The sequence below is a fragment of the Symsagittifera roscoffensis genome, chromosome 7 (assembly GCF_963678635.1).
Source record: "Symsagittifera roscoffensis chromosome 7, txSymRosc1.1, whole genome shotgun sequence".
Lineage (NCBI taxonomy): Eukaryota > Metazoa > Xenacoelomorpha > Acoela > Convolutidae > Symsagittifera > Symsagittifera roscoffensis.
The window spans coordinates 18,402,076-18,417,456 of record NC_087068.1 but is presented as its reverse complement, the minus strand read 5'-3'; the positions used below and the strand labels follow the sequence as shown (position 1 = coordinate 18,417,456).

The following is a 15,381-nucleotide window of genomic DNA, read 5'->3' as shown; positions in this document are numbered from 1 at the left end:
CTCTCTGTTTCATTCGATTCCTGATAGAGCAGATTTCAGTACCTGCACTGAACACCTGTGTTAAAATGTTGAGGGAACTGCCGAAATCCAGTGAATACTGTGGACCGATCAAGAAGAAATCGTATAGCTACGTATCCGGGATCATAGGGATCGCGTACATTCCTTTCCTGAGTGAAGACATACGCGATTGCTTCTTCGATTATGAGCAGGCGGTGTTACTAAGATACTGGACGTCCAGAATTGTAACGATTAAAAGCGTTAACAATCCACAGGCCAAATTGGGACTGGTCTTGGAAGAAGAGGTGACTGCACCATCAGTACCAAAATCCGACAAAAGAGTGGAGTTTGGGTTGGGATTCTCAGATGAATTACTGAGAACGAGCTTGATGGCAGTATGGGAATTGATGAGGCCATCATGGTGTCCTAGTCCCAACGCTGACTCAATTTTACGGGCGACACAAGACGTACAGAGGGAACTGAATGCAGACTGTAACCTGCGTGACCTCAACATCATATATAATGTGATGATAACGGCCTCTAAGAGCAACGGAGAAGATAAAGTGGAGTTGCCTGGCTGGGGACCAGAAGACTGGGTCGAACCTGGTAACTGTCTGGCGGAAGTCTGTGGACTGGAGGGTCACGTTTGTGGAGGTCTGGACTGTGTGAAGACCCTGGAGAAACAACACAAGCAATTGACGGTATTGTTTGGAAACGTAGTGATGAAAGCAAGAACATAAACGGAACTGATAGCAAATTACCATGGAGGAACCGAGGTGAATCTAGTGACTGCACTAGGATTCTACAGCATGTTTGGTTCTTTAGAGTCACTATTGAATCTAGAACAGAAACATGAGATGGTCACAGCCATCAGTGTAGAAGTATTCCCAGTAGTTCTGCAGACTGAGCAGAAATACATAGGAAAATGGAGGGAAGCAATCGAGACGGAAATGAACATCAGACACAGTGAGACTTATTGTAGACCATCAGGAGCACGATATTTGGTGGGTTCGACATAGGCTCCAATGTGCAAGAGCAGATACCCTGTACATTTCGTGGCTGTGGACGTAAAGAGTACGAGAACGATCGTGGATCAAGCCTTCTCAGTGCCGAAGTGTGTGAGACTGGCAAGAATGTCCGCGAAATCTTACGAGTTGCTATGTAAGATGTTCTCAGCAGTTCCAGAGAGAACCAAGGAAGAATTGGAGTAAAACCTAGGAAAGAAGTTCATGGGATATGTGAGCGGGAACTTCAGTGACTTTGAGAGACAGAAACAGAGAGGATCAACTGTCACAGATTACAATGCAGTAGATGAGAATGATGAAGTCCATCGAGTGATGATGGAAGTGGAACCATTACTGGAAGCTTCGGGAAAACGTAATTGGAGGAGCATCATGTTGACACATGACGAGTTTCCTTGCCACTGCTTGCTGCAGACCTGGTGGTATCCCAAGCGTAGTAATCTGATGCTGATCTGGGACTCTGGAGAGCTGCTCACCATGGGTTTACCGGATTCATCACAGCCCATAACAATAGTGATAGTGGGAGTTATGATGGCGATACGACGGCTGGAAGCTCATGTGAGAGAAAATAACAGACAGGAGGCACCGACGAGAGAGCAGTTGCGGAAGTTAGATTGTCTAAAAGATTTAGATCTTTTTGAGACAATGTGCAAAGTTCTAAACATGCCGATGGAAGTGAAGAAGATATGGGCAAGGAAACGATTGATGCCATGGTTCAGAGCTAACTTGACTGCATGGTTGTACGAGTATGCGAAAAAGCATATGTCGAAGCACGGCAGGGTGTACAGTGAATATCAGCTGGACATTGGAGCAGGAGCTTTCAAGCGAGCTCTCGTGACTCATCGGAATGCAGTGACCACCGCTGTGAAAAGAATTTCCAGGACGAGTGAACGTAGTGGAAAGGAGAAGGCAGAGATGTTAAAGGAAGATTTGGAGAGAAACGTGACGTTGTGTCTCCACAACAGCTTCTGCAGGAACAGAGAATCTAACGTGGATCCCCTACCTTGTTGCAAACAGAGGGTAGAAGAGCAGAAGTGTTGGAGGACGGCTTCCAGCAGCGTCAGGATAGCTAACGACGTGTTACAAGATACGGAGACTGAGAGTGCAGAGTCAGTATCACAGGAGGAAGAAATGGAGCATTGACGAATGACCGAAAAAAATGGAAAAAAAGACGAAGATTAGAAGAATTTAGAAGTTTTAGAACTTTTAAACGACGAAAAAAGAAGAAAACAAAGGAGTAAGGAAGAAAAAGTTAAAACTCAGAATTGTTTTATGTGTGTGAAAAAACTCAAGTGAGAAACCAAGCAACCAAGTTGTAATTGAAAACCGAAACATTTAGTTTAGTTTTGAAATTGTTGCATTTATAAATTTGCATTTTGATTTTAGTTGAGTGGCTTTAGAGACACTCACTTACTATTTATTTAGGAAGGCTTAAGTGAAGGAGTATATTTAAATATTCCAGCCTGCATGACTGTTTTTAATCAGCTAGGAGAACTGATCACTTTGTGGTGGCATGGAAGGCTTGGGTAATCTCTCGAAGAGGGAGATTGTCTCATTGTTCTTTCTAACCACAGAGTTTCTTAGTTTTAATATTCAGGACAATAACAAGCAAGATTTCCGAAGGGAAGGAGCATATAAGGATAATTTTAGCTGTCCTGCAAACCAACACCTTTTAAATATAAGACTGTCCTGCAAACCAACACCTTTTAAATCTAAGAGAAAAACTTTTAATCAGGACATTGACATTGGAAGTCAGAAAATATGTTTTATCTTAAGTCATATCCTCAAGGTGCATATTAATGAAGAATTTGAAGGCTATAGTGATGTGGTATGATGCCAATTATATTCTGCAGTGAGTCGATGTGACGTGGATAAAAGTAATTTCGTTCATTTTGTAAATTCTGTTCGATGTCACTGTATCTATTTTACGAACATTGCGTGATTCAATGAGGACATTGACCGGACTGTCCGGGGAGTATGTGACATTCGACCAGAATGAAAAGATGCAATCTCTGCAGTTTAGTCATTTTAGCAGCGAGCCTTCCGTGTTAGTGATTTTGAAGGATTAAGAACGTTATTCGAACGATTGAACAAAACGTGAAGGTTGAAGGATTCGGAAATTGCTAAATTTTAAATTTTCGAAGTGATTACGTAACATTTCTGAGAAACGTCAGAAACGGCCATTTTGGCAGAAAAGCTGAAAAGTGACAGAATAACGATAGTCGCACTGACGAATACAACGAAGATTGTGATAGAAAAACAACAGAGAAAAACAGAAGGACGTTCCGAATTGCAACTATTGTGTCGCTACAATAGTTGCAAGGCCGTTGCAGACAACGGTGAAGGGTGGAAGATAGCGTTCCGGATTACGAAGAAGTCAAGATTAACGAGCTTGATTCAGTGGATTCAAGAATCCGGAAGGGTTTCGGAACTGAAACTTTTATTCTTTTATATAAACTTTTAGCTTCTTGTCATGTCCTGATTTGAAATTAATTAACAACTGGATTCATTTAGATAAGGATGAGAAGCTAGGAGTTGGGGGAAAGGGTTGATCCATCTTCGATGGAGATGATGATTTTTATCTACTGAACAAAAACAATAATAATTCAATAAATAGTAGCCCTGTTTTTAGGAGTGACCTCGTGGTCTGGGGATACGAGACCCAGCCATGAGCTCACTATTTCTGCATGTAATCTAGTTAATTTGAGTGTTTTGACCGAAGCCGAAAGCAGTAACGTTTTTGTCGACCCGATGTTAGAAAAGACCACCGAAAAGTACTGGCTTGGTAGAGACGGTGAAAAGCATATAAAGCTCTGTTTAGACGTTAGCCAGTCGTCTTAGGACTTAATTTTTTTTCCGTCGATATGTATCTTCCGGGCGAATGTTACAAATCATCATCATCATCATCATCATCATCATCATTCTTTATTTAGACACCTTTTTTTAGTGCTCGGTGTTAGTTGATACGTTTTCAAGAGATTTTGGATAAAAAGTAAATTTCAAAGGTTTTCGCATCTATGTGCATCGTCAGGATTTTTACAAGGATCTAAACTAAATGACGATAAAACATCAAATTACAAATTTTTTTTTAAACAAAAAATTGACATAAATTTTGGTTCTAGACAACCATGTTTAAAATTTAGCCAATCACAGTTGACTTCTAAATTTACTTTTTAGACTAAAAAATTTTTAACCTCTAAGATTAGTTTAAAAATGTTTAATGTTTAATCAACTTGTCTGGAAGTTTCTGAGTCATAATTTCGATTTAGACATGTACGTTAAAAATAAGAAACCAAATATATTTCGAGACTAAATTTTCAGTGTTCACTTGCTCCTAAAATCATCGCGCGTGTTGAAGCCCGGTTTCTCTTTCCTGATATGTATTGCTGTTTTACAGTTTGCCGTTTTACATTGCTGTTTTAGAGTTTTACCTGATAAGTATTGCAGTTATTGCTGTAGTGTTAACAGTTTTGTTTGGTTGTTTGATCTATGTATAATTTCCCAAATAAGATATGCGCTACGTCCCTCAAGACAGCATTGCTGAAGGCGGAGGCCTAACGATAAGTCTGCTTTTTTATGTTCCTCAACAATAGGTGGTAGTGCCTCCACTACATGACAGTGTATAAACCACTCTTGACTTGAGGTCATTAGAAAATGCTGACTTCAGTGATGATAAACATGTTTCTAGTCTTCTTGTGGTGAAACCAATTTGAACGTTGCTTAAATTTCAAAACCTGCTTTCAATTTATTGGCTTTGGTTACTTCTATATTGCACCATCAGCATTGGGGGCTTCCCATCCTTTGGTGATTGAGATGACGAAAACGTCTAACTAACCTAGACTTGCCATCACCATCAATGGTTTTGCACAGGGCGTCTACCGCCACCTTCGCGGACCAATTTTCCCGGTACTGATTTTTCAGCCACTGCGCCCTATTAGTTTCCATAGCCTTATCAAATTGCTCCCATTTAGATGTTTTCCTAAAAACACTGTATACAGTTCCTTGGATAACACTATGCTTATACTGAGTTGGGGCGCAGCTTCTACAGTTCAGTATAGTCCCGGCATCTTTTAGTTTTTAATACCAATTGCAACTTGCACCCCTATCCTGCGATACATTTAAGTTCAAATCCAGGAACGGCGAATTCTCCTCTGAATTAGTTTCCACAAGAGTTAACTGCAGATTTGGATGAAAAGAATTGGCGGCATCGAGAACACAACTTGGCTCATCTCTAACTGTTCTAACAATGTCATCCACATACCTGTGGAACAATATTTTTTGTGGAGTATCCTTCTCTTTGTTCTTAGCGCGGCAGCAGCTTTCACTGTACCAGACGATCTCCATTATTGATGCGTACACATCATCGGATATTTTCCCGCATTTTAGATGATACCAGTTTCAGCAAATCTCAAACTCAACCCCCTTGGATCTTTATTTTACTTTCCTGCTACAACCTGGGCACAAACATTTTTTTGTCATTCATTGGCTGTATCTCCGTTCGCATCGGTATTTCTTGTCTAAGAGCGAACTTGTACTCTTTAAGCCATAGGTTTGCCAGAATTACAGCGAGGGAAGCGCCCTATGCTTGACCATCATTCTATGAGTCATTACACATGAAAAAAAATTTTGCTGACCTCCAGATTCAAAAGCCTTTTCAGGCTTGCTCTTTGAATTTCAGGAGGAGACTCTTGGATGTACAGCTTTTGTGAGGCAATTGCAACTATTTCCTTCAGGTTAACATAAGAGTACGAGCTTTTCACATCAAGACATATTATGGTTTCATGCGGATCTAGAGCAATGTTTTCAATTGTTTCTCTGGCACCTTTAGTATTGGTTTATTGAGTGGCTCCATCAAAATTGTGAAGAAAACTTTGCAAGCGTTTTGTTAGGATTCTGATACGAGCTGCCCGGAAGTGATAGTACTGGTCGTAGGTAGGGATGTCTCAGCCTTGTGTACCTTAACCAAACCGTACAAACGGGCGGGTTGCCCTCCTGTTGACCTGATTTACTATATAATTGATCACTTATCTCGTCTCTTTTTTATGGCAAGTAATTCTTTGTTAAGTTCATTCTCATTTTTCAGTATAACCTCATCAGTTATTGCCTCTTTTTTCAAAAACTGAGCATATTGCAACAATGATTTCAACTTTGAATCATATTTTTATTTCCTCATTCTACAAAAATCAAACCCCTTATCAAAAGGCACAGCCAGCAACCCATTATCTTTGGGATATTTCCTCGTTTTTTCAAGGGCTTTGTTTCTTGGGGCTTGACTTAGTTTTTTGCATATGCCTTTCGGCTTCTATTTCAAAATAAGTTTCACCAGATGTTTTTTGATTTTTCAATAGTGAGAGGAAAATATTGATATCATCCAAAAAACGCCTTCCATTTAATTTGTCTCTATTGGGATACTTCGGGCCCATTGACAGCCCTTCATGTACCCATCCAGGTAGTTCAATGTTATCAAGCACTTTAATTGATTGCTCATTTCTCCCCCCAAGAGGTTTATCTTGTCTCTCGGACATTTTGACGCTTGACGCCTCACAAAGCTGAAAATGGATGCTCACCACTGTTCGTCGATTTCTTTTTGGACCTGCGATCGGGCTTTCAGCGATCGTTTGTATGTTTTTTTGAGTGAGTGGTTTTGTCGGTGATTTTGCGTACTTTGCTGGTTTGCATTACCAAAAAACATATTTCGATATGATCTGATCGTTTTTGCAATTATGAGGAAAAAAGATAACGCATAAAAAATCATTGAAATATGCGATTGAGAAAAATGAGTCACGGAAAATTTAGTAAAAAAAACTTTAAGATTGAATTCAAAGAACCAGAGCAACAGAAAACAAAAGAACTAGAACAACAAAAAACAACAAAGTTGGAATAGATAGAAAGGATGTGTTTATTGTTTTGAACTGTTTATGGCCTCCAAAATGCAAGCAGCGTTTCGACGTTGAATTGAAAGTCATAGCCGTTGTCTGAGAATCATCGAGTCTCTTTTTTCTCCGTTCTTTTCAGTGATTCTTTTTCCCAACACTATGAGGAAGACAAAACTGGATTTTGCTATATCTCCTAGACTTTCAACAGCTACAGGTCTCGGTTATGTTTCTTTTTCATTTTTTCTGTCTCATCTGTGACAGTTGCGCCTTCAAAGCCTCTCAGTCTCGAACTTACGGCTGTCAACCTGTTCACACACGTATAGTCCTATGTGAGTGGCTTACCGCTGATCCATGGCGTGATGGTGATTCCATCTGGCCTAAGACCATCGCTTCGGAGAAGACCAACTGACTCGAGCTTGAAAGGTATACCAGCCATGGAAAAGGCATCTTTAGTTATAGTGTTACCTGAATGGTGCCGAATGAACCGAGACTTCATTTTATTTCAGATGAGAGGGTGTTGCGATTGAGAACGGCAAATCAAACACAAGTTATAATCCATTATAATGGATTTCAAATGGTTGATAATCGAATCAACCTATTTGAAAATAATGGATCAAATGGATTGTGATGTCCCAAAATATAATTAGATCGATTATAATGGCAGCAATTTTGCCCAGGAAAAAAAACTACAATCGATCAATCTCCATGAAATCTCGATGCTGGTTAATATTCATTGGCACTGAAATGCTCAAAAAAAACTCCAGAATTTCTTTGAATTTTGAGAGGTAAAATTTATGCTCAATCGTTTTTGATAAAAGTATTTTAGCTCAAACTAGAAAACACAAAGTTGAAAAATGTCTCGGCTCGAATCAGTTATTATTGTTTTTTTTTAAATCGTTTCAAATCAATTTATGCAAAAAAAACCTGATCTATCATATGGTAAAGACAAGATGAAGTCTTTCAGTAAATTATGTAAAATCAATTGTGCAAAAAAATAATTGGCTGACCGATACAGCGTTTGGGCTCATTCAGCGATGATGTCTATAGATTGTTCAATAAAAAGAGTAATCAAACTGGCTGGCCATTTAACTCCTTAAAGATAATGATAACTGTCTTTCTGCGATATTGGCCCGGCTCGACATGAAAGCCACATCTTTCTGGGCAAGGTTGCACTACCTTTTTCACTCCTACACGCTTTTTTCAAACCTTTTTTGTTTCTAAGAGAAGATGGATTGAAGTCCAAGATATCTTGCGTAACTCTAATATCAAAAATCAAGTAATTTTACCCAACATTCGTAAGAAGTCTACGGATTACTCTACTCATTTCTAGCTGTTACTATTGCGCAGTATTAGACGACAACGCTAACTTTGCTTGGGTGTGCAAAGTAACCGCAACATAATTAGAAAATTTTGTCGTGACAGAGTCATAAAAGTAGCCATGATATTGTGTAAAAACAATTTGGTGATACGACCAGTCTCTGTTAAACTTTCTTCGGTTGCGGTTGCACCGTTCCAAGTTAGTCTTGCTTGGTCGCGCCAATTTCAGACGCAGTTCATTGGTATTCAAAGTCTCCAAATACAGAACTATGATCGCAACGATCTAGAAATTTCGACGCTCGTCTCAATGTATCGACTAATCAAAAACAATCATATATGCAATGTTGTTTCTTAGAGCCTCATAGCTTATGTCTTCAAAAGTTACTGTCTGATAGTCTATTGATTCTTCGGTTGAAGTCTTTTGATGATTTCTCAAGGATTTTTGAAGCAAGAAACGGCAATTTTGCCATTTTGTTTTTCCTAAATTGCTTTTTGTTTTCTCTTATGCGAAACCATTTTAAAAAAAAGTGTTTGTTATAATGCAGAACTCTATTTCTGGATAAAAAGCTACGTTTCTGGGGTAAAAAACTCCTTTTTTCAGGGGAAGGGGTTGAATGGTTAACGGGAAGGGGTTATCACGCAAGTTTTGGACCTAATAGAATGTCATTTTGGGCCGAAATTATAAAATTTAGGCTCAAAACTGGGCTCCGTTGGGTTCACTTTTATATTAGTTTCTTGCGGAATAACAGAGGTAATAAAGCTCTAATTCAGCTCCTCTTGATGACAGAATGGAGCCAAGAAAGGAGCGAGAACAACTTAGCATAAAAAGTGTTTATAGTTTTTTTCATGTCCAATTGAAGCCTAATTTTGGGGTAAAAATTTAGATAATTTTTTAAGAAATGTTTCGTTTGAAACTTAAGCGGAGTATGTTTGCACTAGAGACAATAGTCTCTCGAGGATAGCTGGTAAACGCAAACTATAAGCTCTGAGGATGGGATCCCATCAAAACTTACGTTATTTCGGGCGAAAAAGTTTTCAATATGCTGACGAATTATTTCTTTTCTGGACATGCATCACTGCAAATAATCACTTGAAATGCACAAAAAATGGATAACTGAAATACTGACTCAAGTTATAACAAACTAGGCTGGTTCATATTGTTACAAAAAAAATATTCAGCCTATAACTAACTGGAGTTGTTCAGTCCTGTTACAAAAATGGGGAAAAATTTTTGGTAGATTTTGGGCTCTTTCAACTTGCCCTTTAGTATAAACTAGATTCATCGATTTCCTGAAAAAGTTTGACTTACAGACCCCTTGCTAAAAATAAAGAGCATTAACAGGGACAAGTATTGTAGAAAAGTTCTCATTCATCTCCTTTAGGTAAACATGAGACAGCTTCAGACGGTTTTTGTAAGATTTTCGAGAATTTTTCATCCAGCGATAAAAAAAATAACATGAAAGTTTGCAGAAAATTTGGAATTGTTTCATATTTCTATTCATTAAATTCCATTATGATGGATTTTAAATGGATGACAATCAATTTAATTTTTTTGAAAATAATGGATCAAATGTATTGTGAGGTCCCAAAATATATTTAGAATCGACTATAATGGCAACATTCTTGCCCACGAAATTGAATTACAACCGATTATTCTCCATGAAAATTTAATGAGGGTTATTATTAATTGGCACTGACATGCTCATAAAAACTCCAGATTTGCAAAAATAAATCCACTGACGGATACAGCATTTGGAATCATTTAACGATGATGTCTATAGATTGTTCAAGAAAAAGAGTAATCGAACTGGCTCGCCATTCAACTCATTAACGATCATGATAACTGTCTGTCTGCTATATCGGCCAGGCTCGACATGAAAGCCACGTTTTTTTGGACAAGGTTGCACACCACTCATACTTTTTGCAACCGTTTTCTTTCCTTCACGCTTTTTTCACACCTTTTTTTGTTTCTATGAGAGGATGAAAAAATGAAGCCCAAAATTTCTTGCGTAACTTGAATATCAGAAATCAAGTGATTTTCACCCAACATTCGTAAGAAGTCTACGGGTTACTCTACTCATTTCTAGCTGTTACTATCGCGCAGTATCAGTCGTCGGCGCTAATTTGCTTCGGCCTGGAAGTTAACCGTAACATAGTTTGAAACGATTGTCGTGACAGAGTCATAAAAATAGCCACGCTATTGTATAAAACAATTTCGTGATACGACCAGTCTCTGTTAAATTTTCTTTGTTGCACCGGTCGAGGTTAGCCTTGCTTGGTCGCGCCAACTTCGGACGCAGTTCGTTGGTTTTCAAAGTCTCCAAATACAGAACTTTGATCGCGACGCTCGAGTTTCTCCGCTCGACTAAATTTATCGACTTATCAAAAACAATGATGTCTGCAATGTTCTTACTTAGAGCCCCTTGCTTCTATTGTCTCCAAATTCTACAGACTGATAGTCTCTTGATGATTTTTCAAAGATTTTTAGGGCACGAAACGGCAATTGTGTATTTCCTAGTTTGTTTTTTGTTTTCTTATATGAAACCACTTAAAAAAAGTGCTAGTTATAATGAAAAATTATAATGAAAAGTTATAATGAAAAAGTTTCTGGATAACAAGCTACGTTTCCCGGGTCAAAACATAGTCTTTTTTTCATGGGAACGGGTTTAATGGTTAATGGGAAGGGCTGAGTGTATATCGCTTGTCTTCGAATTATCACTCAAAACTGGACACAATGGAGCCTCATTTTTGGCCAAATTCCTAAATATTGGGCACCAACGGGTCCACTTTTAGAACGGTATTTTGGGTACTAACCGATGAACAATATGGTTTCATTCAGCTCCTTTTGATGACAAAATGTAGCCAAAAAACGAGATCACAGTGGTCATAAAAGGCTCATTATTCTCATTCCATATTAAATTGGAGCCTAACTTGGAGTCAAAATTTAGAATGTTTTTAGAATGAAACTTTGAGCATTTTTTTTTGCACTAGAGACAATAGTCACTTGAGGATAGTTGGTAACCGCAAACTATAAACTTTGAGGGTGGGATACCATCAAAGCTTACGTTATTTCGGGCAACAGAAATTTTCACTATAATGATGACTTATAATTTGGTAAAAATTATGCTTTGTTCATATTCTTTCTGTAAAAAAAATCATTCAGACCATAACTAATTGAAATTGTTCAGTCTTGTTAAAAAAACAGGCAACAGTTATTGGAAATCTTTTGGTAGATTTCAATTCCCTTTAATAAAAAGCTAGACTCATTCATCCTTTTAGTAAATTTGGCTCATAGGCCGCTCACTGAAAAATGAGAACCAATAACAGGGCCCAATTTTGTATAAAAGGGCTTCATTATCTCCTTCAAGTAAACACGAGACTCCTTCAACCCGTTATCGTAAAAACTTCTGGGAAGCAATTTGCGACAAGTTTCCTTTCAGCGAACATTGATCCAAGGTCGAATAAACATGCAGAAGAGACTTGAAAAGCGGCGTTATAGATCTATGCTTCTTAAGCAATTTAACAAGATCATCCTAATAAGCTTTTAAGAAGTATAAAATATAAGAAACCGGTGTAAATCAGGCTCGAGTAGATTTCATTAAAAAATGTAATAAATCGCACATGGGCTTTGAATGGTGCTTCAATAAATGTCTGAGAAAAATAGACGTGATAAACAAGTTACTTTCAAGAGAACTAGGCAGAGGATAAGGAAAACACGAGTCATCAGACAGTTGTAGAAAAACAGTGCCTAATGCAAACTGCTCTAATTGTTCTATTGATAACTTCAAACGAAGGAATAGGGATTAGAGATTTCTAAAATTTAAGATAGTATCAGTGATAAAAAAGAGAACTTCCCAAAAACAATACTAAAGGGGGACTTTTTGCTTTTTGGGCGGTGAAGTAGTGACTTTTTTCTTTCTTAAAAGAAAAAGCTCCCGCCACTTACGCCCCCCCCCCCCCAAATCCGCTCCCGAGCGAGAGCGGTTATAGCACAAAAAGGCTTTTTTGGGCGTTTTCTTGGATAAAAATACCAAAATGGTCATGTTTTTTTAACCATGAAACGCAAGCACACACACATAAACGTACACTAAAAAGCGTGAAACAAAATAAGCAACTTTGATTATGTGAAGCAAGAAACGTCATTTGAGCTTCAATTTTTCTGACACAGCAAAAAAAACTGTTTGTAGCTAAAACCAGTTTCTTAGAGGTATGTATTTTACTAGTTTATTTAAGTAATGCCAAAATGTTGGCAATATAGATGACCTTGAGCAATTTAGTCCGTCAAAAACTATATCATTTTAGGTCAACTAGTTTTTTTTTGTAAACAGTTTTATGCGAGGAAATCATTGGCAAACTGAAATCCGTCTTCAAAATGAGCAGTTTTAGATTATTTAACGTTCAGATTCCTTGACCGAAAAGGATATTGCCAACAATTTGGTGATAACTAAAATTTACTTTTCAACTTATATAACTATTATGTAACTATTAATTATTTTTTTAAACGCATACATGGATTTATGGGCTCTTTTCCAATCCCTACACACTCTCTTCTCAAAGTTTTTTTTAACATACTTGTTTTTGCTCAACTTGTATAATAAGGGAAGAAGACAGTGCCGAAGTACAACAATGCCGAAAATGAAAACTTTGTTCAATAGTGCCAAAAATTTGAAAAAGTTTCAACATGATAAGTGCGGCAATCAAAATTAAACGGTAAAAGGCTACAATCTTAAGCGACACTTACAGATTTTCAGCAAGAAAATTTGCAGATTAGACGTTTGGCGCCAAAATATTTGTTTAATTTGCAGTTGCAGACATTTTGGCGCCAAAATTAGAGTAATTTTTGTTCCGACTTTCTCTTTCGAAGAAAACGGTGTAAGTGGGTTTTCAGTCAATTTTCACCGATCGAAATAATAGTTTTCAACAAAAACTTTTTATACCCATTTAAAGATTTCGACTTCCTGAGTTCAATCGTAAAAAGATATTTTACCTCCGATATTTTTTTGTAAAGTTCTGGTGGTTTGAAAATTGTCAAATTTTCCATGTTCCTAGGACTAAATTATGCGCGCTCTCCGAAGAGTTCATTCGAGAGGGTGACGCAAACTATATATGCGTGGCAAGTTATCCCGCACAAAAGAATTGTTCCAAATTGAATCGAGGCTAGCTAATTGCTCGTATTTATTTTGTACGACTCAAAATTTTACACTTTAATATTGTTCAAAGTGTACAGCGTTTTCAATGTTTTCTCTGATATACGAGCAGTCTTGCATTTGTTAATTAGCGTCAGTAATTTCCCGCTCTTTAGAAAAATTTGTTTAAATTACTCCGATATTTTCTCGCATTTTTCGGCACTGTTGTACTTCGGCCACTTTTAAACACCCCCCGCATTATGACAACGCTGAAGTACATTTTCAATTTTTTTGTTGAAAAGTGGAAACGGGATTGGAATTGGAAAAGAGCCGGGTTATGTTATTTCTAGTCCTGAAGAGGGTTAGGAGTCGCAGTTTAGTTCTGGTGGACTTTATTATCTTGTTGCATGTTCTCGGGCGAGTGTTGAGCGGCGCACGAGTTGTTTCGGGTGTTATCCGCACTCTGGTTTCGGGTTCCCGTTGTCGGGTCTTCGGCTCCAGTTTCTTTGTCGTGTTCAATTTTTCGAACTTCCTGTACCATTATTAGTTCTCTGCTGAAATCATGAACTCCCAGGTAAATGTTGACGCCATTGAAAATTCAAGTTTTCTGGCGTGCTTAGTTACTTTTCGGCTTAGTTACATTTGGATTCAACTTCCTTGGTTTCAGTAGTATATTTTATTGGAAGTATGAATTGAAGCAGTTTGGAAAGCACTATTTGTTTTTAAAAGCTCCATATAAAAAAGTATAAACTCACAAATCTTTATAAGTAGAGACAATTTAGTTCAAATTTTTATTTTCCGAGCCGTTCAAAAGAGAGAGAAAAAAAGATAGTTTAAAACTAGATAGCATCCGTTTTTTAAGGACAGACTTTTTCATTGCAAACATCTATTTTGCCGAAAAGGTAATTAATTACATCTAAGAAGGTTAACTAGGAAGACGGTAAAAGTAGTTAAGAACTAATCCGACTCACGTTGTCAGACTTTGTTCCGATTTAGTGCGCTGAAATTTGTTCAGTTTGTTAAGAAGGAATTATAGTTACAGCAGCTGAAAGTCGGAAGCAACTGAGAGCAATAGGTGTGTTTTTCACGGAAACTCAAATAAACAAAAGAATGAGCGATATACCATATTAGAGTGTGCATTCAGTAGTGATTCCAGAAAAAAAACATAGCAAAGGAGTTATACTTGGAAAGACGCTTCCTTTTCTTTGTTTCTGCTCTTTAAATCCAGGCTTGATTTTTACAAACGTCATCAAAGATGAAGCAGTGTTTTTGTTCCGGCTTTCCAAGAAAGAAATGCTCGTGTTCCCTTCAAATAATTCGAAGAACCTACCGTACAATTTCCGTCCCAAATCATTTTAGAGGAGATGAAATATGGAATTTCATAAATTAAAAAATTAAGTTTGAGAGCAAAATAGAGAAAATCAACCGAAAAATATATAAGAGTAATATTTGAGCAGGGGCGGATTTAGGGGGGAAGGGGCGGGGGGAGGGGGGGGGCGGACGCCTCCCCCCCTCAGGGATTCGACCCCCTGCCGACCCAAAGGGTCCCCCCTTTGGTACTTTTTAAGAAATCCATTTTTTGCCGACCGACCCTAAATCTTTTCTAAAGGCGCCTTCGGCGGCAATATATACTAACTTTGAGGGGGAGCGCGCGCCAAAAAAAACGCGATTTTTTTGTCAAAATTTTTCAAAAAGTGCCTAAAAACGGCTTTTTTGACCTGTTTTTTTTTTCAAAAATTTGCCTGCGGCGCAGAAAACTTGGCAAAAACAGGGACTTTATAGTGCTTTAGAAGAGCTCGGAAAATCAATTTGGTCGAACTAAAAAAAAAAAAGGTCAAAATTTTCGAAAATTTTTTGAAAATCCGCCCCCCCCCCCCCCTCAAAAAAAGATCCGCCCCTGATTTTGAGTAATTAACATTTTAAAGTAGCTATTCGCTGTCAAAATATTTCGCAGGCTATATATTCTGCTCGTTGACTGAAAATTGCTGTAGAATAGGATTTCAATCTTCGAAATTATTACATGAATAGGAAGGGGGGTTTCAC

General features: G+C 37.9%; 1 protein-coding gene across 1 annotated transcript in view; it reads right to left on the bottom strand.

Annotated features, from left to right (window-relative positions):
- Positions 1–13,879, bottom strand: part of LOC134851934 (glutamic acid-rich protein-like) — a 45,711-nt gene extending 31,832 nt beyond the window's left edge. Inside the window, exon 1 of the mRNA XM_063868208.1 lies at positions 13,730–13,879. Within this exon, the coding sequence (XP_063724278.1) occupies positions 13,730–13,879 (150 nt within the window). The remainder of the gene's footprint in view (positions 1–13,729) is intronic.
- Positions 13,880–15,381: the final 1,502 nt, after the last annotated feature.